Source organism: Salvelinus namaycush, chromosome 7 (assembly GCF_016432855.1).
Source record: "Salvelinus namaycush isolate Seneca chromosome 7, SaNama_1.0, whole genome shotgun sequence".
Lineage (NCBI taxonomy): Eukaryota > Metazoa > Chordata > Actinopteri > Salmoniformes > Salmonidae > Salvelinus > Salvelinus namaycush.
This window is the reverse complement of record NC_052313.1, coordinates 15,484,601-15,510,626: the sequence shown is the minus strand read 5'-3', so window position 1 is coordinate 15,510,626 and position 26,026 is coordinate 15,484,601. Positions and strand designations below refer to the sequence as shown.

Sequence of the window (26,026 nt, the reverse complement as noted above, 5' to 3'; positions counted from 1 at the left end):
GAGAAGAGAGTCGGCCGAGAATTGAACCCTGTGGCACCCCCATAGAGACTGCCAGAGGTCCGGACAACATGCCCTCCGATTTGACACACTGAACTCTGTCTGAGAAGTAGTTGGTGAACCAGGAGAGGCAGTCATTTGAGAAACCAACCACCTTGATGTTACCTGCTTGGAGAGCTGCTCTTCACACAGCTTGTACAGGGTGTAGAACTTGCGGCTGAGGACTTGGTTGTCACGGAAACCAGCGCTGGCTAGCTTCACCCTCATGATGATGGCTCTGTCTGGAACCATCATGGCCACCGTACGGAACTGGATCTTCAGGTTCTCCGGAAGCTCCTGGCGGCCAGCATATCCAGGGTTCTGCCATTTGAGAAGACCAGTAGAACAGAGATAATAGGAGACAAAACGTTGACAATTGACTCAAGAAGGAATTAAGTAAACCAAGGGGCCTCCCGAGTGGTGCAGCGGTCTAAGGCACTGCATTGCAGTGCGAGAGGCATCACTACAGACCTGTATCACAACCGGCCGTGATCGGAAGTCCCATAGGGCGCCTCACAATTGGCCCAGCGTTGCCCAGGTTAAGGGAGGGTTTGGCAGGGGGCCTTTACTTTGCTCATCGCGCTCTAGCAACTCCTACAGGCTGACCTCGGTCGTCAGGTGAACGGTGTTTTCTCCTACACATTGGTGCGGCTGGCTTCCGGGTTAAGCGGGCGGGTATTAAGAAGCGGGGTTTGGCGGGTCATGTTTCAGTGGATGCATGACTCGACCTTCACCTCCCGAGCACGTTGGAGAGGTGCAGCGATGAGACAAGATCGAAATTGGTAGTGAAAAAAATAAAAGAGTGTGCATCCCACACTAAATAATGTCTAGTAAATCTTCCTTTCACAGTTGGTATTTGAACCTTACATGCATGAAGCACAATGTTAGTGCAAATGTGAAATGTGATATTCTCTCACCATGGTTAGGAAGATGCCAAACTCTCTGTCCATTTCCACCAAGTCCCCATCCGTGAAGATAAACTGTGTCTTCTTGTTCTTTTTGCACTGCAACACTATATAGATCTGCTGGGCTGCTACTGACAGGACAGGGAGCTCAATGCGGTTGAACTCATCGAAGCAGCCCCATGCACCTGACTGAGCCAAACCTGCAGATAACGTTTGCTCTTCGTTTATACCCTTTATGTACTCTGCATAATTCCATATGCTATGGCGGTTATTTTTTAGGAAATGCTTCATTTAAAGGGGCCATACTGTACATATGTCTTTCTGACACATTTAGTAAAACCCTCATAACCTCTTTATGTGTGTCAGAGCAACATTCATAACAATGTTTTATGACTATTGACAGATCATATTTAGCTTTGATTAATTGTTAAGTCAGAGACCTTTCCATGTTATCTCCCCATAGACAAGCTTTAGTACCTTTATAGATTCGTCCTAGCCCTCTATAGTCCATCTGGTCAGAGCAGTTGAAGACGACAACGTACTTCCCCAGGCAACGGCCCATGTCTTTGGTGGTCTCGGTCTTACCTGTACCAGCCGGCCCTGCCGGGGCTCCGCCCATACTCATACCCAGGGCCTGGGACAGGGTGATGTAACACCTAGTGGAGTCCTAACATGTCAGTCATCATTGTGCTGACGGTCAAATCAAATCAAACTTCATTAGTCACATGCGCAGAATACAGCAAGTGTAGACTTTACCGTGAAATCCTTACTTATAAGCCCTTAACCCAACAGTGCATTTCAAGAAGAGTTAAGAAAATATTTACCAAGTAGTCTAAAATAAAAAGTAATAATAAAAAGTAACACAATAAGAATAACAATAACGAGGCTATATACAGGGGGCACCGGTACCGAGTCAGTGTGTGAGGGTACAGGTTAGTTGAGGTAATTTGTACATGTAGGTGGGGGTGAAGTGACTATGCATAGATAATAAACAGCGAATTTCAGCAATGTACAAAAGGGAGGGGGTCAATGTAAATTGTCCGGTGGCGATTTTATTAATTTTTCAGCAGTCTAATGGCTTGGGGGTAGAAGCTGTCGAGGAGCCTTTTGATCTTAGACTTGGCGCTCCGGTACCGCTTGCCGTGTGGTAGCAGAGAAAACAGTCTGTAACTTGGGTGACTGGAGTCTCTGACAATTTTATGGGCTTTCCTCTGACACTGCCTATTGTATAGGTCCTGGATGGCAGGAAGCTTGGCCCAAGTGATGTAGTGGGCCGCACGCACTACCCTCTGTAGCGCCTTACGGTCAGATGCCGAGCAGTTGCCAAACCAGGCATTGATGTAACCAGTCAGGATGCTCTCGATGGTGCAGCTGTAGAACCTTTTGAGGATCTGGGGACCTATTCCAAATCTTTTCAGTCTTCTGAGGGGGAAAAGGTTTTGTCGTGCCCTCTTCACGACTGTCTTGGTATATTTGGACCATGATTGATTGTTGGTGATGTGGACACCAAGGAACTTGAAACTCTCGACCCGCTCCATTACAGCCCCGTTGATAAAAGGCATTTAGCTAATCTGGTAGGCTCGCGTCACTTGGCAGCTCGCGTCTGGGTTTCCCTTTGTAATTCATAATAGTTTTCAAGCCCTGCCACATCCGACGAGCGTCAGAGCCGGTGTAGTAGGATTCAATCTTAATCCTGTATTGACGCTTTGCTTGTTTGATGGTTCGTCTGAGGGCATAGCATAATTTTTTATAAGCGTCCAGATTAGTCTCCCACTCCTTGAAAGTGGCTGCTCTAGCCTTTAGCTCGATGCGGATGTTGCCTGTAATCCATGGCTTCTGGTTGGGATATGTACGTACAGTCGCTGTGGGGACGACGTTGTCGATGCACTTATTGATGAACCCGATGACTGAGGTGGTGTCCTCCTCAATGCCATTGAATGAATCCCGGAACATTTTCCAGTCTGTGCTAGCAAAACAGTCCTGTAGTGGAGCATCCGTGTCATCTGACCTCTTCCCTATTGAGCGAGTCACTGGTGCTTCCTGCTTTAGTTTTTGCTTGTAAGCAGGAATCAGGAGGATAGAATTATGGTCAGATTTGCCAAATGGAGGGCGAGGGAGAGCTTTGTATGCATCTCTGTGTGGCGTAAAGGTGGTCTAGGATTTTTTTCTCTGGTTGCACATGTGACATGCTGGTAAAAATTTGGTAAAACTGATTTAAGTTTGCTTAGTTGTTACAACAAACTCATTCTTGCAATTGGATAAGATCTTTTCAGCCGTATTGTCTGCGCGGGTATGCATTACAGTAGATATCATAGAGCTGGGTTCCCAGAGATTTATCCTGAATCATCACTGAATATGCTTTTTTGACCAGCACTAGGCTTAATCTGTGCTTGGGAAATCTGCCCATAATATGTCCCAGTAAGACAATAACACTATAATACAAGCAGGAGTTTCAGAGTAGATAGAATACCATTAGTGTAATTATTAAAGACCTGTCAGTGAGAGGGGTGATGACCAGTCTGTCGGTACAGCCCAGATACTCATTGCAGTAGCTAAACTCCACGTCAGTGATCTGGATTATACATCTGTCCTTGTCCTCGATGAAGTAGAAGCGGGATTGCTTCTGCCACTCAAAGTCTAATGTCGATCGGATGTTCATTCGCACCTGAGTGATATTGGGATGTGGATTTAGTCATGGATTACGTTTATATAGTATAACCTGAGGGAGACTCATGCAAAGCTTAATAAGATACCTTATGAAATGCCCAATGAATATTCTAGAGGTTGTTCATGAAAAATGTGCCCCCTTTCTTACTGAAAAATAGGTTGTATAAATGTTGCATTGAAAAAAAAGATGTCATTCCAATATCTTACTATTGCGGGGCTTTTGCAAAAAACACTATAAGGCTTCTAAGATAATTAATACATCAACTTGTATGTGGTTGGGGAAAAGTCTTATAAAAATATGTAGGGTTCTTTGAAAAAATGCAAAAGGGATGCTCACCAGGTCGTCGAATATGTCTTTCTGATGCACATGGATGGTGATCAGAGTCTCATACTTGGTGCGTTCATTCCTGGTCAATTCTCGAGTGGTCATATCAATCAGCTCATTCAGGATATCCCCAAACTTTTGATTGGTAGTTTGCATGATCTGTGCAATCAAGTCAAGAAGTAAGAAGAAGACACAAAAGAGATTATTCAACAATGAATCAACACAATCAAATTTTAGAAATAAAGCTACTTCTTGTCTAGAGGTGAAGATTCCGGCTCCCGAGTGGCGCAGCGGTCTATGGCACTGCATCTCAGTGCTACAGACTCTGGTTTGATTCCAGGCTGTATTACAACCGGCCGTGATTGGGAGTCCCATAGGGCGGTGCACAATTGGCCCAGCGTCGTTCGGGTTAAGGTTCGGCCAGGGTAGGCCGTCATTGTAAATAAGAATTTGTTCTTATTAACTGACTTGCCTAGTTAAATAAAATAAAAAAATACAATTCCCTTTCAGGTACAGTATAACCACATTCTACAATATATACTTTGCCCAGTATAATAGCACCAATGGAATGGTCCCAAAAGTGGAAGCTCCAAGCTAAATCAAGCACAACTCAAATACTTGCAAGTATCTTACATGTACAGTAGTGGAATGCCCAGATTGTTACCTTTTTGTCTCCCTTGCTGAACCCCAGGGCTTCCTCTGCATCCCTGGTCCAGATCATCTGGATGCCCAGAAGACCCACCTGGGCTGGGAACACAGACTGGAACTCCACCATCTTTAGTCCTGCGTCACTGATGGACATGTGAGCCTGCCGGATAATGCCATGGATGGTCTTCCTCACTCTGTCCAGCAAAAGCCCCAGCCAGGCTTCCACATTTCCCTATCGGACACCATCAGAGAACAATGTTCAGTAATGGATCTGGGCCTCATGATTAGTCTACCAGTGAACATATAAAATAGATGGATGATCAGGAATGAAAGCAGAATGGCTTTTTATTATGGGAATAAGAAACTTCCATTTTGTATTGAAACGTATCCGAACACCAATGCCAAATGTGAGTCACGCATTGAGGAGCATTGCCTTCAACTCAGCAGTGTGTACAGTAGGTTAAGTGTACCTGAGCCAAAACAGGTTCGGACAAGTCTACTGTCTCTCCCTCCTGGGACTGGAAGCTTAGGATCTGGTCATAGTTCTTATCATGGAAAACCACACAGTTCACATTGTCGAAAAGACTCAGCATATGAGCCTGTACCCAAAGGAGAAGAGAAGTTACAGTTTGAGAGAGGTTTAATTTGTGATAACGACAAATGATAGAACTAGAACCTCACTACATTTCATTGATTTTGATTGATTTCATTTTATGCAGTCAAAAAACATCATGCAGACTGCACAGTTACACATTGAGACAATAGTTAAAACACCAAGCAATTAATACATGTGGACACCTCTTCAAATTAGTGGTTTCGGCTATAGCAGCCACACCCGTTGCTGCAGGTCTATAAAATTGAGCACACAGCCATGCAATCTCCATAGACAAACATTGGCAGCAGAATGGCTGGGGGATACCTAGTCAGTTATACCACTGAATGAATTCCACTGAAATGTGTTTTCCGCATTTAACCCAACCACTCTGAATCAGAGAGGTGGGGGGGCTGCCTTACTCAACATTCATGTCATCAGCGCCTGTGGAACAGTGGGTTAACTGCTTTGCTCAGGGGCAGAATGAAAGATTTTTACCATGTCAGCTCAGGGATTCGATCCAGCTACCTTTCGGTTACTGGCCCAACGGTCCTAACTGCCAGGCTACCTGCCGCCCCTCAGTGACATTCAACGTGGCACCGTCATAGTATGCCACCTTTTCAACAAGTCAGTTAGTCAAATTTCTGCCCTGCTAGAGCAGAAGTGAAAATGTCTAGGAGCAACAACAGCTCAGCCGCGAAGTGGTAAGCCCCACAATTTCAGAGAATGGGACCACTGAGTGCTGAAGCGTGTACAAATCATCTGTCCTCGGTTGCAACACTCATTACTGAGTTCCAAACTGCCTCCAGAAGCAACGTCAGCACAATAACTGTTCGTCGGAAGCTTCATGAAATGTGTTTCAAGCGTTGGCTGAAGGGGTGTAAAGCTTGCCACCATTGGACTCTGGAGCAGTGGAAACGCGTTCTCTGGAGTGATTAATCACGCTTCACCAGCTGGCAGCCCGATGGACAAATCTGGGTTTGGCAGATGCCAGGAGAACGCTACCTGCCCCAATGCATAGTGCCAACTGTAAAGTTTGATGGAGGAGGAATAATGGTCTGGGGCTGTTTTTCATGGTTCGGGTCCCTTAGCTCCAGTGAAGGGAAATCATAATGCTACAGCATGCAATGACATTCTAGACGATTCTGTGCTTCCAACTTTGTGGCAACAGTTTGGGGAACGTCCTTTCCTGTTTCAGCATGACAATGCCCCCGTGCACAAAGTGAGGTCCATACAGAAATGGTTTGTCGAGATTGGTGTGGAAGAAATTGACTGGCCTGCACAGAGCCTTGACCTCAACTCCATCGAACGTCTTTGGGACAAATTGGAACGCCGACTGCGAGCCAGGCCTAATCACCCAACCTCAGTGCCCTAATGCTATTGTGGATTAATGGAAGCAAGTCCCCGCAGCAATGTTCCAACATCTAGTGGAAAGCCTTCCCAGAAGAGTGGAGGCTGTTATTGCAGCAAAGGGGGGACCAAGTCTATACTAATCCCCAAGATGTTGGAATGAGCTGTTCAATGAGCAGGTGTCCACATACTTTTGGCATGGTAGTGTATCTATGGCCATACCAGACATGGAGAAACAGTAGAAGAAAATGTTGCCCTAACGTAACCCAGCCATAGAATGTTTTTAGTTTGTCCAGTCCAGTACCTGTATGGTGTGGGAGTCTGAGGCCTGTCCCAGGATCTCCAGTAGAGCAGGGTCGGAGACAAAGAAGAACCGAGGGAACACAAGCCTCTTCTTCTCCAGGTAGCCGCTCAGAGACTTCTGACACACCTCCAGCTGCTCCAGAAGATGGGGCAACAGCTGGCTGAGGGTCTCGTCCCCCACACAGCACTGCACCACACCTGTCATCTCGTGGGCACGCTGCATGATCTTCTGCCAGGACTTGTCGATGTTCTGGAACCTCTTGGCTTCCTATATGGGACAAATTTAATAGCCATATTCTTACTTGAGTAGCCTGGAATCCACACTAAGCTCCAATTGAATCCACATTCAAGTGAAACAATAGTGAATCAACAGGTTAACAGAGCATGGTTCAGCTTGTTCTGACCTGGGGCAGCTGCTTAGCGATATCCCCTCCGACAAATACGGCCTCCAGGTAGATCCACAGGTTCTGAACCGTCAACCATTTCTCTATGACCTCAGTGGTGTTAGACAGCTTCAGCACCCACTGCTGGATGGAAGGCTTGAATGGGGCATTATACCTGGGAAAGTATATTTTCACACATGTACAGTGGGTATTAATACACGAGTGAATTGGAAATGTGTTTTTTGTTGCATATCCCACTCTCCCCGAGACACCCTTGGAGAGTGGGGTCACAGCCAGAGTCTGCCATTATCAACAGCGACCTTGGAGCAATTAGGGTTAAATGCCTTGCTCAAGGGCACAGATAGATTTTTCACCTTGTCGGGTCAGGGATTCGAAATAGCAACCTTTTGGTTACTGGCCCAATTCTCAAACCGCTACGCTATCTGCCGCTCAACCACTAGGCTACCTGCTGCCATCGACAACTTTCTGTATGGTCACCTAGAAGAGATACAGTAAACATTGAATTTAATTCTGAATTCATGTCTGATTACTAATATTGTCGTACCTGGGTTCGAAACCCAGTTGATCAAATCAAACATGAGGATGTGGTGGTACCTACCGGTTGCTCATGAGCGAGGCCAGCACCATCAGACTGTCCTCCATGAGGGCCACCTTCTCTGCAGTGTCAGTACCCTTCAGTAGCAGTTCCCCCCGGTTCCTGAAGGGGGCGAAGGTGAGCGTGTGGCTGCTCCACTCTGCCACTACGTCTTTCAGTTTGGCCTCAATGTCCCTCTCCTTCACCGCGCTGATGCACACATCCTGTCCAGATAAACACAGCACGCCTAATTCTATTTTACAAGTATATTGTTTGCCCATTTTGGTGAGGTGATTTGGTGACATAGTACCTCAATATCCTCTTTGTATTTGAGCAGTGGTGCCTCCATGATGTTTCTGAGGGCAAAGCTCTCCGACTCCACCTCAAAGATGTGACCTGTGAGGTCACTCATGCGGCTCCAATGCCTGGACATCATCGCCTGAAAGGGAGAGGGGATTGAAAGGGACAAACGTCAGGAAAAGCAATATGAGTTGTAGATGATTAAATGAAAGGTATTGTTTCACCTTGTTAGCCATCATGTAAAGTAGGGGGCACGTCTCGTTGAAGTCATCGATTGTCTTCTTCAGGTCACTAAAGGCTTGCCACTCCTTCAACGCCTTGGGAAGTTTCCGGATTCTTATGGAAAGTGGAAAAATAGAGTAATCACAATGTTCACAAGGATTAGTCAGCAACTCAATTTTAACTGTTATCTATCGTTTAGATTATTTTCCAATACAGCATATTGACATGTATATATCACAGTCCATGGGATTCTACCTGTTCTGGAAATCCTGCAGTTCATTGTTGATCTTGTCTATGTTTAGGTCAGCCCATTGGATATCATAGTAACTAGTGACACTTTCAGTGACAGAGTTGTAGAGCGTGTAAAGTTTCGACAAAAGACCCAGCTCTCTTTTAATTCTCTGAAGATCGGGATATTCTGTTAATGAGAGATATTAGCCATATTAGCCTAGTCCTGAATCTCCATTGAAAGTGTTTTGAAGTCCAAAGATATGTAAAATATGGTTCCAGGAAACAGTGTATTTCAATGTGGATATGAATGTGAGAATAGTCACCGTTAACTGAGAGGCCGAATAGCTCCTCCCCTCCAGAGTAGGTAACATATTTTCTCCACAGCTCATTGAACTGGGCCTGGAAGCTCTGCAGTCTGTCGCTGGCTTCATCTGGGGTCAACCCCTCCACTCCAGGGCCACTTGATGAACATAAAGCATGTGGATTACAGGAATCTATCAACTATTGAGCAAAATGTCTGAATGGAAAATATAACTGTATTCTACCTTTTGTCATAATCTGAGTAGTAGGTCTGGACAGAGTTCTGGAAGGTCTCCACCCCTGACAGTAGGTCTGCCTTCATGGCAGGTTGAATCTTCACCAGAGTGTTTTGGGTTTCCATCACCTTTTGATGGACATTGTTTTGGTTTCAGATGCAGAGCACAGCTCAAACAGAGATGGAAGAGGAAGTGAGACATCTCACTTGCTCCTTTTTTCTGATTCATTTACAGTTAATGAACTAAGCAGACCAGATCAAGCTGCTAAAGCATTGGTGCCTATGGGAGAGCCAGCCCTTAAAGGTCCAATGCAACTGTTTATATCTCAATATCAAATCATTTCTGGGTAACAATTAAATACCTTACTGTGATTTTTTTCAATTAAAATGGTCAAGCTGGCAGAGAGGTTTGGAACTCTTTATTTTTAATCTAACTAATTTACTGCCTGGTCACCAGGCAGGCCAAAAATCCATCCCACTAAAAGAGGTGGACATTTCAGGCGGTCTTTTCAAACAGCTCTTACACTAAAAGGGCAATATCATAATTCTCACAATTTCACAGTATTATTCCAACTGCATGGTGTGTAAATATATATATAAAACACAGGAAATCATGTTTTTGAATGCACTGGGCCTTAAAGCAGACAGGAACCGTGACATAAATAAAAATGGTAAACGGCCTTCATTTATCCACCATCTTTGACTCATACTTGAGAGAGAGCATGTTCATCACATACTCAGTGGTTTGCTGCCCTCTACTGCCACATGTACAGAATATATGTCTTGGTTGGCTGCAACAACTACCACAGTCAATGTACATGAGTCTTAAACTTCATCAAATTCATTATATTTTGCCTCAGTGGGTTACAAGGTGATTGACAAGCCATGCAGAGCTCAAGAGAATGTTTGGCATCAGAAACAGCACTCCACACAGGACAAGTGAATAGAGGAACAATAAAATGTCAGGTGAGAAAATGTGACGTGAAATACATGACAGGTTTCGTTTTCCACCCACCAGTGCATTAAGGTTCCTCCAGGTGTACGTCAGCCCATCCACCTTCTCTGCGTTCCCGTCGCTGAAGATCAACTCGTGGCGGTTGAGCAGGGCAAACGACTCCTCCACGGGGCCGATGGTGGCGTCTATCCGGATCTCTGCCTCTCTGACCTCTCGGAGAGAGGCCATGGCTCCCCTAACGTCCTCCAGGTCTTCGACAGGCCTCTGGAGCCTCTTGGTCAGGCCGTCCACAAAGGAGTAGATGTCGGCCATGTCGGCTGAGGCCTGGCTGTTCAGCGCGGCTCCAAAGGCCCGTTTCCAGGCACGGCACTCCTGGGTCAGGGAGAGCTTAAGGTGGTCTGTGTGGAACAGGACTGAACCCACAGTGCAGGAGGCTGGCAAGCCTTCAATCTGAGCTTCCATTGTCTGCATGAGGTGAGCAAGTAACACATCAAACAGATCAAAATCTAATGACAACCATCCAATATGTAAAACAATGAGTGAATGTCACTAACAGAGTAGGAGGAAATCTGAGTGCTGAACGCTGGGAGGGATGGACTGGTCTCCAGGAAGGTTTTCACTTCCTCCTCTGGGTCCTGGGGAGAACAATACGAGTCATGTTATATAGTAGATCCGAACGGTCAAATATGATCAAATCATATCAAATCATTGGATACAGTACATCAATTCATCGACATTGTGTCTTTCTCTCTTTCATTCTTGGCTTCGTACATTCCTGGCTCTGGTAGAACTTGAATACTAATGGATCATTCAAAGATGATGCCACCAGCATTCTTTTATGTATCGCTAACATTTCCAGCCCAGCAGACCTGATTCCACAGGGTGGAGAATTGATGGAACTCCTGCAGTACATCCCCGGCCTCGGTCCTGAGGGAGGACACGATGGAACCCAGCTGGATGACGGCCTTGGTGACGTCCTTGTGCTCGGCCAGCTGCCGGTCCAGGGGCTTGAGGACCAGCTGCTTGGTCAGGGGGCCGTCGTCCCCAGCGTCCCTCACTGCAGCCTGCTCTGCCTGGAGAGGGGCACAGGAAAAGACCCCAATTTGGATCACTTCTTACATTCAATTTCTGAACAATATTTAAGGTAGGAATAATTATAAGAAAGAAATATGATAGTAATACCATTCAGGAATCTTTAGTTTATTTATTTGATTTATTTATTCCACTTTTATTTAACCAGAGAAGTCAATTGAGAACCAATTCTCATTTACAATACAACCTGGCTAACAGTGAACAGGACAACACACAATAAAAATAAATATAACACTAAAAATAAATAAAACACACTATATGGAGAAAAGGTACAAATTCATCAAATATACAACAATAAGAAATATTCACAGTAGAGAAGTCCAAGGCAACACAACAGACGTAATAAGCAGCAGATACATCGACCAGATAGCAAGCATACCTGAAGCTGCTTGTGATGTAGATGGGAAAATGTCCATAGTGGGATGTCTGTAGCCATTGACAGCACAATGCTCACAACTTTGTTGACAGTACTCTGTGAGACACAAGCAAGGGACAAAGACAGAGGACAATGCCACCATACTATGTGATTTATCAGTGGAAAATAATTGAATAGTGAAGAGATAGCAATAAACACACTAACGTGTATATTCATAACATAAAATAGACTTAAATATATATATTCTCCATTAATCTTTTTTATCCAATTTGCCAACAAACTTTGACTGTGGACTATTTCTTTAAATGTGTCAAGGAGTACCTGGATGTCCTCCAGACTGGGCTTGAGGACGATGTTGGGAATGGCCAGCTGAATAGAGGCCTTGAAGAGAGGAACCTGGACCTGTGCTCGACTCAGGTACGAGGACGACTGGTACTTGGAACTCGCCACATGAAGCCTTCGCCTCAGAGAATCAAGGGATGACCTTGTAGCTATGAAAATGTAAATGATTATAGGAAAACATACGTCAGTTTAGGGCAGTTTTGGTACTCAGTCAAAAGCAACTAACTATTATTGCCAATGTGTATTGTTTTCATTAAATTATTGCATTTGAATGAATGTCTTGGTTTGATTAAAACAGAGTTGATCCCAACCCCGATGACCTCACATAGGTAAAAGAACAATCGTAAATCTCACCTTTGACCAGGGCCTCTGTGTTCCTCTGGCACAGCTGAGCCATCAGGTTGTAAAAGCAACAGGCTAGACACGACTGGCAGCGTGTCTTCTGTTTAGCATCCGGGTGTAGACACTGGAGAGACCCCTGAATCAGAGAACATTGAGGCGTTACACAAAGGCTCTATCATTGTTGACAGGTGTAGTTGTGCGTTTACTGCTAATGTATAACAGAGGTGGTTTCTTGAACCACACTTGTGTGAAAAGTAACTTTGTCCTGAGACCTGAAAACTTGCGCTGTTCCCCGAGTCAGTCACACTAACCCACCTCTAGGTTGACTACTTCTGCTGGCGTCATCCTCTTTTTCAGCTCATCAGTCATCTCGTACATAGACATTTCCACTTGTTTACTTTGGCTGCAGTGAAATCAAGATAAACAGCTGAAGTGAAACTGAGCAAACGTTTCAAACAATGATACCCTGATGATTTGATCAATGATGCTGTTGTTGGTAATGGTAATAGAGAGACGATTACTCTGAAAACACCAATCATTTATTTTCCTTTGTCTGTTGGTCACTTGTTGCAAGTCCATATCAAACCATGTAATGACACTAAGATTTCACATATTGGACTAACCCAACAAAGGCATAATTGACCTTTCTGTATAATTTGTAGAGCTCAGTCAGCACTCACATGCTCAGTGCCTTCCCAGCAGACCTCACAGTGTCCTCAGCTTGGCTATGAAAGTTTTGGGATGAAACGGGCATATCCTCGGGCAGCACCAGCAGGGCAGTGGATGACATGGCCTGTAGGATTCTCTCGATGCGACACTCCAGTGTATCCATGGCAACCTTTGCAACTTGCTCCAGTTCTTGCAGTACTCCATATACATTCTCTATGACTACAAGAAAAGGACAGTCTGTTTGGTTAAGTCTGAATATTACTGAAAGAACACAATCCCAGATTCAATGCTTAAATCCAGCCCTGCAGTAACACACCTGATTCAGATATTTAACCCAATCATAATCCTCCTAATGGGTTATGATTAGCTGAATCAGGTGTATTACCACAGGGTTGGAACTAACGCCTGCACACATACTGTACAACCGTCCCCAGGACTGGAATAGGAGAACCCTTTCGAATTGTACCAGTAAACTACAGAGTGTTTCTCTCACATCTGTCAGTGTTGAGTGATGTCCAGGAGAGAGTAGTGAGCCCTGGGGAGAGAGAGTTCTCCACATGTCTGATGAAGGGCTGCATCAGGGGGAGGAGGATGGGAGGGATCCTGGATAAGACTGCTTCAAAGTCCTGCAGCATTTCCTGTAGCCTGGGACAAAGGGATTTCACTATTAAAACATCCTCTATGATACCATGGGCATTTTTGCTTCAACTGTTGTAAAAAATAGACATGTATTGTACATTAGACCCATAGTCAACACCTGGTCACCAAACCTGATCCTGGGAGATACAGGGTGTTTTGGTTTAGTTCAACACTTGATTACTGAAACACTTGATTCAATCAATAATATCTCACCTGTTTTGCTGGGCCTTCAGCTCGACTTCTTTGGCACACATATTCAGGATCACCGTTGGGACCGTTACGCCAAGCTTATGCATGCACTTAGCCTCATGCAGAACCTCCAGGACCAAGGAGTCAAGATTAACATATATCTTCTGGGCAGGTAAGAATCACAATATTGAAGGGTGAGTTAACAGAGAGAAATCGGAGAGGGTAGGCCTAGCGGTGAAAAGCGTTGGGCCAATAACGGAAAGGTTGCGGGTTCGAATCCACGAGACAACTATGTGAAGAATCTGCCGATGTGTCCTTGAGCAAGGCACTTAACCCTAATTGCTCCTGTAAGTCGCTAAGAATAAGAGCGTCTGCTAAATGACAAAAATGTTAATGTAAATCTCAAATTTGCACAACACACGCTTATATAATGTTGACATTATGAAAAATAATGCAAGGTGTTGCTTTGGCCTCTAAGTAAAAGGCCATTGTCTGAATATAATGTCGACATTAGCAGCACTTTGGAATGGGCAGAACCTTTGTTTCTGGGTCTCTGACGAGCAGCGATGCATTCAGGCCGTGACGGCCCATCTCCACGGCTTGGCTCCAGCCTCTGTGGTACAGGAGCTCGAACTCAAGGAGAACGGCGGCCATCTTGTTATAGCTTCTGATCACCTTCCTCATCTCAGGGGTCTGCCAGACAAAAACAGAAGCATGAGTCTCTGTAACAATATCTACATGAGCATACTGCTCAGAATGAAGCAATGTACTGGGCATGCATTCTAAATACACTGCTCAAAAAAATAAAGGGAACACTTAAACAACACAATGTAACTCCAAGTCAATCACACTTCTGTGGAATCAAACTGTCCACTTAGGAAGCAACACTGATTGACAATACATTTCACATGCTGTTGTGCAAATGGAATAGACAAAAGGTGGAAATTATAGGCAATTAGCAAGACACCCACCCACCATACAAATTAGGTACTGTAGATATCACATTTCATTGATGTCACATTACATTTAATTTCCTTTGATTTGCTTCCCACACAAAAGTATGAATTCAGAAGACACAAAGTTGGTAAAGTGTCAATCCAAAGTATCACATCTACCTAATTTAGGGTTACATATGAAACAAAACAATTGAGGAAATGTTATTGAAATTGTAAAACACTACCTTTAGAATGTCCATTTTGTTTTTCAGGATAGACATAGGTAACTCAATCTTTCGGAATAGTTGCCGCGACCACATAATCTTCCCTGCAACCTGCCAGAGAGAGAAGCATTTTAAAACTTATGAAGACCAAAAAGACTCTTGACATTCTGTATGTGCTGACTGTGTTCTTCACACTGTATTTGTTTAGTACGCCTTAAATGTCTGAAAAGGGATAAATGCATTAGATCAGGGCTCTCCAACCCTGTTCCTGGAGAGCTACCCTCTTGTAGGTTTTCACTCCAACCCGGCTTGGTTCTAACCGGATTCATCTCATCAACCAGCTAATTATTATAATCAGATGTGAAAAAAATACAGGACGGTTGCTCTCCAGGAACAGGGTTGGAGGAGCCCTGCATTAGATCCTCTTTCATACAGGCTGTGACATTAACACCATAGTCATCCTACATCAAATGTAACTGAGGAAGTGCTGCATAGCTCTATGGGCAGCCAGCAAATGTGCGAAATGTATTTTGCAGTAGCCACAGAGGTCTGAGTACATTATACTATAACAAAACAGTGAATGAGACATGACCTTTTTCAAGGGCAGTCTCGCAAAAAGACGCATTCTTGCATTCTAACTACCTGCTATTCAAAGCGCTCTGAACAAATTAAGGGAATCGTTCACAAACATTGGCTCATTCTAAAATCCGATGATAGTCTCGGTAATGTGTTTTCGGACCTTCCCTTGGTCGTATTTTCGCGGGGCAGATATCTCAGAGACCAATTGGTACACTCTGATTTACCACCCCAAGATATTCCTGAACAACGTCTATTTGCGCCCCTACTGGATAGAAATTATAAGTGTAATGGCTGCGCTCAATGCAATGGCACTTATAAATGCAGATCCTTCAAACATCCACAAACAGGGAAATCGATCCCAATCAAAGGTGTTATTACGTGCTCCACTAAGGCAGTTATTTATCTTATAACTTGTCCTTGTGGTAAAAATTATGTGGGTAAAACAAAGCGTGAATTAAAAGTACGTATCTCAGAGCATCGTAGCACCATTAGGTGCCAAAACTTGACCTACCCAGTTGCGGCCCACTTTTTGGAGGCAGGCCACTCGATTTTGTCTCTGCGTTATATTGGCATCGAACATGTCACCCTCACTAGGAGAGGCGGTGACCTTGATAATTTATTGTTAAAACGAGAGGCTGCCTGGATCTTTAACTTAAAGACCCTTGCTCCCTTCGGTCTCAACGTGGACTTTGATCTGAAGCCATTCTTGTGATTGTTGTGACTTTGCCATTGTGGTTGTTTGTAGGCTTGGGTGGTCTTAAGTGAGTCTATGATCGTATGCCATCCATTTGTATTTATTGTATGCTGCTCTTTCTATGCCATTTTAATATTTGAGAAATTAACCAATGATATTAGGCCACTCTTGGCCATGATTACAGACACCTGTGTGTCTTGACACTATAGAAATGAGTCATCCCGCAGTGTCTGTGATTGTACCCTGATGAAGACAGCTTGCCTGTCGAAACGTTGGTAAATTAAATATTTTTTGCATCTGAGCTCCTAGAGTGTGCGGCTCTCCTTTATTTTTAAGAATGCTGGAAGAAAAACACATAATTCATCATGCTTTTATCATGAAATGCTACCAATTTGCTGGACTCACAGGAGGCATGTTTCGCGGAATGGGAGGGTTGTCCTTCTGCTTTTGATAGAGCTTCCTGACAAGCTCCAGGTCTCGGCTATAGCGCTGCAGTACTGCCATGTATTTGTCTGTGAGGTCCAGCTGCTTACCGACGCCATTCTCAAACTTAGAGAGGAGTTCAAGCATTCGCTCAGTCTAATGGTAGAGAAAGAATTCAGCAAAGTGAAAGGTGACCAATCATCATAGAAGCATGCTTTACAATTCGAGATTAGTTGGTACCCTTAGATGTCATAGAGACTTTTGGATCAGAACTCACGGTTAGTGACTGCTCAAACCAGGTCACTAGCAATGACTGGAGAGACTGGAAGAGTCCTTGGATCTGGATCTTGAACTCTGTGTAGTCACTGTCAAACTGAGCAAAGAGCAGGATCTGTAGCACTCATACAATTCAGAGACAATTCAATACAATTCTTTTGATCAACTTAAAACCCTCACAGAAACCATTTTATTACAATTTCATGGAGTTATGGCAGTTGTACTAGCCAGATTGATCAATTGGTATTATCGTCTGTTTTTACAACCAGCACTTCATCATACATTTGATATTAAGGACTCAATCATGGACACTCTCACTCTGTTTTCTGACTGGCTGCTTGCGCTGCTATTATTTGTTGCCTCTATCTCTCCATTTGGCTATTCAGTAGTGCTATGCTACTTGTATTGTGGTCTGACACTTTGTCGTTTTCTCTTGTTCTGTTGTCTGCCCTTAACATTGTTTGTGCCATGGTGTTTGTTGCCATAGGACTCTCTTCATGTAGTGCGGCGATGCCTTTCTTGTCGTGATGTGCTTTGCTTCCACTGTCTGTCTGGTGATGTATCTGTACTGTTGCCAAGTGTCTTCCGTCTGTGTTTCATTTTTATCCCCGCCCCCTGCCCCACAGTAGGCTTTATGTCTCTTGCCAGGCAATCATTGTAAATGCAATGTTTTTCTTAATTGACCTGCCTGGTAAAATATAGGTCAAATATCTAATTAAAATAAAATAGTACCTCCAACTTGCGGTGGTCAAGCACATTGTAGGTCTTGGACTTGGCGGTGGTCACAATGGTCTGATAGCGAACAAAGATCTTTTCGATCCCCTCCACTTTCATGTGTTGCAGAGATGCGAGGTCCTCCAAAATGGAGGCCATGTCTGCAATCTTCTCCAGTCGCTTGCAGAATGTGTCGAATTTGCCGAAGATGTAATTCTCACTGCAGTGGAATGAAGTGTTTATTTGAGGTGCGCTAAATTCGTTTTTGAACTATTTTATTGGTAAAACTGAGTTTTTTATAGGTAAAACTGAGTTTTTTATTGGTAAAACTGAGTTTTTTCCTATTCTCAGGTAACTGAGAACTATTCTCAGGTAACTCAGGTAACTGAGAATAGGAAAAGAAAAGTTTACCTGAACTCAAACTGCTTGTCGTTGGGGTTGTCCCGAAGCTTCTCTCGCACCCTCTGGAAGCACAGCTGATACTCCTGGTTGAGCTGTGTGCATTCTCTGATCCTCCTCAACATCTCGTTTCTGAGAGGAGACATGCCATAGACGTCCTTCAACAACACTGTTTCATATGCTAACAAATAAGGCATAGAAATCCTTCCAAAGTGTGAATAATATAATTATACTATAATATTTATTTCGCAATAGTTGCTTGGCACAGTCGTAGGTTTACTTTACTTAAGCACAATTTTAAACATAACCTCACATGCATCACCATAGTTGTTGATTATTTGGAAGCTAAAATGTCAAATTAACTGCTTTAATTTGAATGTCCTCTAGAATAGACAAATGTACTTATGAATGAAGCAACATTTTTCAGAGTAGATTTGTCCTGAAATATGAGCATAGTACTGCAGTTTACAGAGTCTTTGAGTTGGAAAGCAGGGTCACTTTCTGCAAGAAGTTATTGGGTGACTTATAATATTGCTTGCATACCATGACTGTGCTGAAAAATTGCCTGCATCCCTACTTCAATTTCAGAGGCTTACTTACTTTACGGAAATAGGTCGAAACGGTTTATAGCTGCAGTTTGGTAGATTGTAAAATAAATCAATATTTTTCATTCAGGGTTTAATTTGTCACACATGGAGATTGATTAATATGGGGTATATTTATGTGTATAATGTGGTATAATTATGGCATACAGTATATATACAGTGGCAAGAAAAAGTATGTGAACCCTTTGGAATTTCCTGGATTTCTGCATAAATTGGTCATCAAATTTGATCTGATCTTCATCTAAGTCACAACAATAGACAAACATAGTGTGCTTAAACTAATAACACAAAAATGATTATATTTTCTTATCTATATTGAATACATAATTTAAACTTTCACAGTGTAGGTTGGAAAAAGTATGTGAACCCCTAGGCTAATGACTTCTCCAAAAGCTAATTGGAGTCAGGAGTCAGCTAACCTCGAGTCCAATCAATGAGACGAGATTGGAGATGTTGGTTAGAGCTGCCCTGCCCTATAAAAAGCACTCACAAAATGTGAGTTTGCTATTCACAAGAAGCATTGCCTGATGTGAACCATCCCTGGAAGAAAAGAGATCTCAAAATACCTAAGATTAAGAATTGTTGACTTGCATAAAGCAGGAAATGGTTGCAAAAGTATCTCTAAAAGCCTTGATGTTGATCAGTCCATGGTAAGGCAAATTGTCTATAAATGGAGAAAGTTCAGCCCTGTTGCTACTCTCCCTAAGAGTGGCCGTCTTGCAAAGAAGACTGCAAGAACACAGCTCAGAATACTCAATGAGGATAAGAAGAATCCTATAGTTTCAGCTAAAGACTTACAGAAATCTCTGGGACATGCTAACATCTCTGTTGACGAGTCTACGATACGTAAAACACGAAACAAGAATGGTGTGGGAGGACATGGGAGGACACCACGGAAGAAGCCACTGCTGTCCAAAAAAAACATTGCTGCACGCCAGAGGTTTGCAAAAGAGCACCTGGATGTTCCACAGCACTACTGGCAAAATATTCTGTGGACAGATGAAACTACAGTTGAGTTGTTTGGAAGGAACATACAACACTATGTGTGGAGAAAAAAAGGCCCAGCACACCAACATCAAAACTTCATCCCCACTGTAAAGTATAGTGGAGGGAGCATCGGGGTTTGGGGCTGCTTTGCTGCCTCAGGGCCTAGACAGCTTGCTATCATCGACGGAAAAATGAATTCCCAAGTTAATCAACACATTTTGCAGGAGAATGTAAGGCTATCTGTCCGCCAATTGAAGCTCAACAAGTTGAGTGGTGCAACAGGACAACGACAAAAAACACAGAGGTAAATCAACAACAGAATGGCTTTAACAGAAGAAACTATGCCTTTTGGAGTGGCCCAGTCAGAGTCCTGACCTCAACCCGATTGAGATGCTGTGGCATGACCTCAAAAGAGCAGTTCACACCAGACATCCCAAGAATATTTCTGAACTGACATGGTTTTGTAAAGACGAATGGTCCAAAAATCCTCCTGACCGTTGTGCAGGTCTGATCCGCTCCGACAGAAAATGTTCGGTTGAGGTTATTGCTGCAAAAAGGAGGGTCAACCAGTTATTAAATCCAAGGGTTCACATACTTTTTCCACCCTGCACTGTGAATGTTTACACAGTGTGTTCAATAAAGGCATGAAAACGTATAATTGTTTGTGTGTTATTAGTTTAAGCAGACTGTGTTTGTCTATTGTTGTGACTTAGATGAAGATCAGATCAAATTTTATGACAAATCTATACAGAAATCCAGGTAATTCCAAAGGTTTCACATACAGTTTGCTTGCCACTGTGTGTGTGTGTATATACACTGCTCAAAAAAATAAAGGGAACACTTAAACAACACAATGTAACTCCAAGTCAATCACACTTCTGTGAAATCAAACTGTCCACTTAGGAAGCAACACTGATTGACAATAAATTTCACATGCTGTTGTGCAAATGGAATAGACAAAAGGTGGAAATTATAGGCAATTAGCAAGACACCCCCCAAAACAGGAGTGATTCTGCAGGTGGTGACCACAGACCACTTCTCAGTTCCTATGCTTCCTGGCTGATGTTTTGGTCACTTTTGAATGCTGGCGGTGCTCTCAATCTAGTGGTAGCATGAGACGGAGTCTACAACCCACACAAGTGGCTCAGGTAGTGCAGTTCATCCAGGATGGCACATCAATGCGAACTGTGGCAAAAAGGTTTGCTGTGTCTGTCAGCGTAGTGTCCAGAGCATGCAGGCGCTACCAGGAGACAGGCCAGTACATCAGGAGACGTGGAGGAGGCCGTAGGAGGGCAACAACCCAGCAGCAGGACCGGTACCTCCGCCTTAGTGCAAGGAGGTGCACTGCCAGAGCCCTTCAAAATGACCTCCAGCAGGCCACAAATGTGCATGTGTCAGCATATGGTCTCACAAGGGGTCTGAGGATCTCATCTCGGTACCTAATGGCAGTCAGGCTACCTCTGGCGAGCACATGGAGGGCTGTGCGTCCCCACAAAGAAATGCCACCCCACACCATGACTGACCCATCGCCAAACCGGTCATGCTGGAGGATGTTGCAGGCAGCAGAACGTTCTCCACGGCATCTCCAGACTCTGTCACGTCTGTCACATGTGCTCAAGTGCTCAGTGTGAACCTGCTTTCCTCTGTGAAGAGCACAGGGCGCCAGTGGCGAATTTGCCAATCTTGGTGTTCTCTGGCAAATGCCAAACGTCCTGCACGGTGTTGGGCTGTAAGCACAACCCCCACCTGTGGACGTCGGGCCCTCATACCACCCTCATGGAGTCTGTTTCTGACCGTTTGAGCAGACACATGCACATTTGTGGCCTGCTGGAGGTCATTTTGCAGGGCTCTGGCAGTGCACCTCCTTGCACAAAGGCGGAGGTACCGGTCCTGCTGCTGGGTTGTTGCCCTCCTACGGCCTCCTCCACGTCTCCTGATGTACTGGCCTGTCTCCTGGTAGCGCCTGCATGCTCTGGACACTACGCTGACAGACACAGCAAACCTTTTTGCCACAGTTCGCATTGATGTGCCATCCTGGATGAACTGCACTACCTGAGCCACTTGTGTGGGTTGTAGACTCCGTCTCATGCTACCACTAGATTGAGAGCACCGCCAGCATTCAAAAGTGACCAAAACATCAGCCAGGAAGCATAGGAACTGAGAAGTGGTCTGTGGTCACCACCTGCAGAATCACTCCTGTTTTGGGGGGTGTCTTGCTAATTGCCTATAATTTCCACCTTTTGTCTATTCCATTTGCACAACAACATGTGAAATTTATTGTCAATCAGTGTTGCTTCCTAAGTGGACAGTTTGATTTCACAGAAGTGTGATTGACTTGGAGTTACATTGTGTTGTTTAAGTGTTCCCTTTATTTTTTTGAGCAGTGTATATATATATACACATACAGTTGAAGTCGGAAGTTTACATACACCTTAGCCAAATACATTTAAACTCAGTTTTTCACAATTCCTGACATTTAATCCTAGTAAAGATTCCCTGTCTTAGGTCAGTTAGGATCACCACTTTATTTTAAGAATGTGAAATGTCAGAATAATAGTAGAGAGAATGATTTATTTCAGCTTTAATTTGTTTCATCACATTCCCAGTGTTTACATACACTCAATTAGTATTTGGTAGCATTGCCTTTAAATTGTTTAACTTGGGTCAAACGTTTGGGTAGCCTTCCACAAGCTTCCCACAATAAGTTGAGTGAATTTTGGCCCATTCCTCATGACAGGGCTGGTGTAACTGAATCAGGTTTGTAGGCATCCTTGTTCGCACACACTTTTTCAGTTCTGCCCACAAATGTTCTATAGGATTGAGGTCAGGGCTTTGTGATGGCCACTCCAATACCTTGACTTTGTTGTCCTTAAGCCATTTTGCCACAACTTTGGAAGTATGCTTGGGGTCATTGTCCATTTGGAAGACCCATTTGCAACCAAGCTTTAACTTCCTGACTGATGTCTTCAGATGTTGCTTCAATATATCCACATACTTTTCTTTCCTCATGATGCCATCTATTTTGTGAAGTGCACCAGACCCTCCTGCAGCAAAGCACCCCCACAACATGTTGCTGCCACCCCCGTGCTTCACAGTTGGGATGGTGTTCTTCGGCTTGCAAGCCTCCCCCTTTTTCCTCCAAACATAACAATGGTCATTATTGCCAAACAGTTCTATTTTTGTTTCATCAGACCAGTGGACATTTCTCCAAAAAGTACGATCTTTGTCCCCATGTGCAGTTGCAAACCGTAGTCTGGCTTTTTTATGGCGGTTTTGGAGCAGTGGCTTCTTCCTTGCTGAGCGGCCTTTCAGGTTATGTCGATATAGGACTTGTTTTACTGTGGATATAGATACTTTTGTACCTGTTTCCTCCAGCATCTTCACAAGGTCCTTTGCTGTTGTTCTGGGATTGATTTGCACTTTCGCACCAAAGTACGTTCATCTCTAGGAGACAGAACGTGTCTCCTTCCTGAGCAGTATGACGGCTGCGTGGTCCCATGGTGCTTATACTTGCGTACTATTGTTTGTACAGATGAACGTAGTGCCTTCAGGCGTTTGGAAATTGCTCCCAAGGATGAACCAGACTTGTGGAGGTCTACAATTTTGTTGCTGAGGTCTTGGCTGATTTCTTTTGATTTTCACCTGATGTCAAGCAAAGAGGCACTGAGTTTGAAGGTAGGCCTTGAAATACATCCACAGGTACACCTCCAATTGACTCAAATGATGTCAATTAGCCTATCAGAAGCTTCAAAAGCCATGACACCATGTTCTGTAATTTTCCAAGCTGTTTAAAGGCACAGTCAACTTAGTGTATGCAAACTTCTGACCCACTGGAATTGTGATACAGTGAATTATAAGTGAAATAATCTGTCTGTAAACAATTGTTGGAAAAATTACTTGTGTCATGCACAAAGTAGATGTCCTACCCGACTTGCCCAAACTATAGTTTGTTAACAAGAGATTTGTTAACAAGAGATTTGTTTCTGGTGTGCAGGTCTACAATTTTGTTTCTGAAAAACAAGTTTTAATGACTCCAACCTAAGTGTATGTGAACTTTAACTGTGTACATATACAGTGGGGCAATAACAAAAGTTTATCTCAATACTTTGTTATATACCCTTTGTTGGCAATGACAGAGGTCAAACGTGTTCTGTAAGTCTTCACAAGGTTTTCACACACTGTTGCTGGTATTTTGGCCCATTCCTCCATGCAGAGCTCCTCTAGAGCAGTGATGTTTTGGGGCTGTTGCTGGGCAACACGGACTTTCAACTCCCTCCAAAGATTTTCTATGGGGTTGAGATCTGGAGACTGGCTAGGCCACTCCAGGACCTTGAAATGCTTCTTACGAAGCCACTCCTTCGTTGCCCGGGTGGTGTGTTTGGGATCATTGTCATGCTGAAAGACCCAGCCACGTTTCATCTTCAATGCCCTTGCTGATGGAAGGAGGTTTTCACAAAAAATCTCAAAATCTCAATCTCTCCATTCATTCTGTCCTTTACACGGATCAGTCGTCCTGGTCCCTTTGCAGAAAAACAGCCCCAAAGCATGATGTTTCCACCCCCATGCTTCACAGTAGGTATGGTGTTCTTTGGATGCAACTCAGCATTCTTTGTCCTCCAAACACGACGAGTTGAGTTTTTACCAAAAAGTTCTATTTTGGTTTTATCTGACCATATGACATTCTCCCAATCTTCTTCTGGATCATCCAAATGCTCTCTAGCAAACTTCAGACGGGCCTGGACATGTACTGGCTTAAGCAGGGGGACACGTCTGGCACTGCAGGATTTGAGTCCTTGGCGGCGTAGTGTGTTACTGATGGTAGGCTTTGTTACTTTGGTCCCAGCTCTCTGCAGGTCATTCACTAGGTCCCCCCATGTGGTTCTGGGATTTTTGCTCACCGTTCTTGTGATCATTTTGACCCCACGGGGTGAGATCTTGCGTGGAGCCCCAGATCAAGGGAGATTATCAGTGGTCTTGTATGTCTTCCATTTCCTAATAATTGCTCCCACAGTTGATTTCTTCAAACCAAGCTGCTTACCTATTGCAGATTCAGTCTTTCCAGCCTGGTGCAGGTCTACAATTTTGTTTCTGGTGTCCTTTGACAGCTCTTTGGTCTTGGCCATAGTGGAGTTTGGAGTGTGACTGTTTGAGGTTGTGGACAGGTGTCTTTTATACTGATAACAAGTTCAAACAGGTGCCATTAATACAGGTAACGAGTGGAGGACAGAGGAGCCTCTTAAAGAAGAAGTTACAGGTCTGTGAGAGCCAGAAATCTTGCTTGTTTGACGGTGACCAAATACTTATTTTCCACCATAATTTGCAAATAAATTCATTAAAAATCCTACAATGTGATTTTCTGGATTTTTTTTTCTCATCTTGTCTGTCATAGTTGAAGTGTACCTATGATGAAAATTACAGGCCTCTCTCATCTTTTTAAGTGGGAGAACTTGCACAATTGGTGGCTGACTAAATACTTTTTTGCCCCACTGTATATATAACACACACACACACACACACACAGTACCAGTCAAAAGTTTGGACACACCTACTTATTCAGGGGTTTTTCTATATTTTTACTATTTTCTACATTGTAGAATAATAGTGAAGACATCAAACCTATGAAATAACACGTGACCTGTTTCACGGGTCACTATTAATGTAAACTCTTTTTAAAATAAAAATGCGTTTTTTGGCAGAAATGCCTTCTCAAACATGTGAACTTTTATATGCCTTTATAACAAACTTGTATGCCATCTGGAAATACGAATAAAATTGTTAAATACAAGCCTAGTTGGTTTAGCCACGGAAAAAGTGAGCAACCTTCCCGCTAGCCATGATTGGTTAAGATAATGAGTCGGCTGGACATGCTGAGAGATGAGTTTGGATTGGTCTGCCATATAGCACGCTTCTGTCAATTTCAGCTGGTCAGTATGTCTAGGTAATCCTGTCTAACACTGCTTTTTTAATTTTTTTTAAATGTATCGCTTTCTGAAGGACTGAGTTTTGAAATCAGTGGAATTCGAGTATGATAGCTAAGGAGATGGCGAAAACACCTGTCTCTGGATTATGTCTTCAAACTAAGGGCAACCATCGCATCCGACAGGAGACGCGTCCAACAATGAATGATGTATACGATGTATATGTATAATGATGTAAGATAGTCTAGCTAGATACATTTTCAGATATTACACGTTTCTAATTTTGACAGAAAGAGCTATTTGCTTGGTTAGCTATAGTTTATCAAGTTTATCAACTTCCAAAGCCAAATTTCCTCAACTGTAGGGAATGATATACCATTTTGTAGCGCTGCGTCTCTACTTTTATCCAATGTAAAAAACACAATTGCATATTTTGCTACATAAGACCGATTTGAAACCGTCAGTCACACACACATGGAATCATGTTGTAATCAAAAAAGAGTTAAACAAATCAGGCCTCCACAATCACCTGACCTCAACCCAATTGAGATGGTTTGGGATGAGTTGGACCGCAGA

At 43.6% G+C, this 26,026-nt stretch overlaps 1 protein-coding gene across 1 annotated transcript in view; it reads right to left on the bottom strand.

The window, feature by feature from the left end:
- Nucleotides 1–26,026, bottom strand: part of dnah5l (dynein, axonemal, heavy chain 5 like) — a 68,086-nt gene that overhangs the window by 30,013 nt on the left and 12,047 nt on the right. The window contains exons 12-41 of the mRNA XM_038997213.1: nucleotides 17,953–18,072; nucleotides 17,560–17,761; nucleotides 16,829–16,924; nucleotides 16,534–16,707; nucleotides 14,877–14,966; nucleotides 14,234–14,389; nucleotides 13,721–13,860; nucleotides 13,362–13,513; nucleotides 12,909–13,087; nucleotides 12,212–12,335; nucleotides 11,837–12,006; nucleotides 11,519–11,611; nucleotides 10,917–11,120; nucleotides 10,602–10,682; nucleotides 10,108–10,512; nucleotides 9,103–9,221; nucleotides 8,881–9,017; nucleotides 8,582–8,744; nucleotides 8,329–8,440; nucleotides 8,115–8,243; nucleotides 7,829–8,028; nucleotides 7,231–7,384; nucleotides 6,828–7,094; nucleotides 5,052–5,180; nucleotides 4,598–4,813; nucleotides 3,946–4,092; nucleotides 3,434–3,606; nucleotides 1,419–1,597; nucleotides 954–1,141; nucleotides 163–357 (exon numbers count right to left, since the gene is read on the bottom strand). Coding sequence (XP_038853141.1) covers nucleotides 163–357; nucleotides 954–1,141; nucleotides 1,419–1,597; nucleotides 3,434–3,606; nucleotides 3,946–4,092; nucleotides 4,598–4,813; nucleotides 5,052–5,180; nucleotides 6,828–7,094; nucleotides 7,231–7,384; nucleotides 7,829–8,028; nucleotides 8,115–8,243; nucleotides 8,329–8,440; nucleotides 8,582–8,744; nucleotides 8,881–9,017; nucleotides 9,103–9,221; nucleotides 10,108–10,512; nucleotides 10,602–10,682; nucleotides 10,917–11,120; nucleotides 11,519–11,611; nucleotides 11,837–12,006; nucleotides 12,212–12,335; nucleotides 12,909–13,087; nucleotides 13,362–13,513; nucleotides 13,721–13,860; nucleotides 14,234–14,389; nucleotides 14,877–14,966; nucleotides 16,534–16,707; nucleotides 16,829–16,924; nucleotides 17,560–17,761; nucleotides 17,953–18,072 — 4,894 coding nt within the window. The remainder of the gene's footprint in view (nucleotides 1–162; nucleotides 358–953; nucleotides 1,142–1,418; nucleotides 1,598–3,433; nucleotides 3,607–3,945; nucleotides 4,093–4,597; nucleotides 4,814–5,051; nucleotides 5,181–6,827; nucleotides 7,095–7,230; nucleotides 7,385–7,828; nucleotides 8,029–8,114; nucleotides 8,244–8,328; nucleotides 8,441–8,581; nucleotides 8,745–8,880; nucleotides 9,018–9,102; nucleotides 9,222–10,107; nucleotides 10,513–10,601; nucleotides 10,683–10,916; nucleotides 11,121–11,518; nucleotides 11,612–11,836; nucleotides 12,007–12,211; nucleotides 12,336–12,908; nucleotides 13,088–13,361; nucleotides 13,514–13,720; nucleotides 13,861–14,233; nucleotides 14,390–14,876; nucleotides 14,967–16,533; nucleotides 16,708–16,828; nucleotides 16,925–17,559; nucleotides 17,762–17,952; nucleotides 18,073–26,026) is intronic.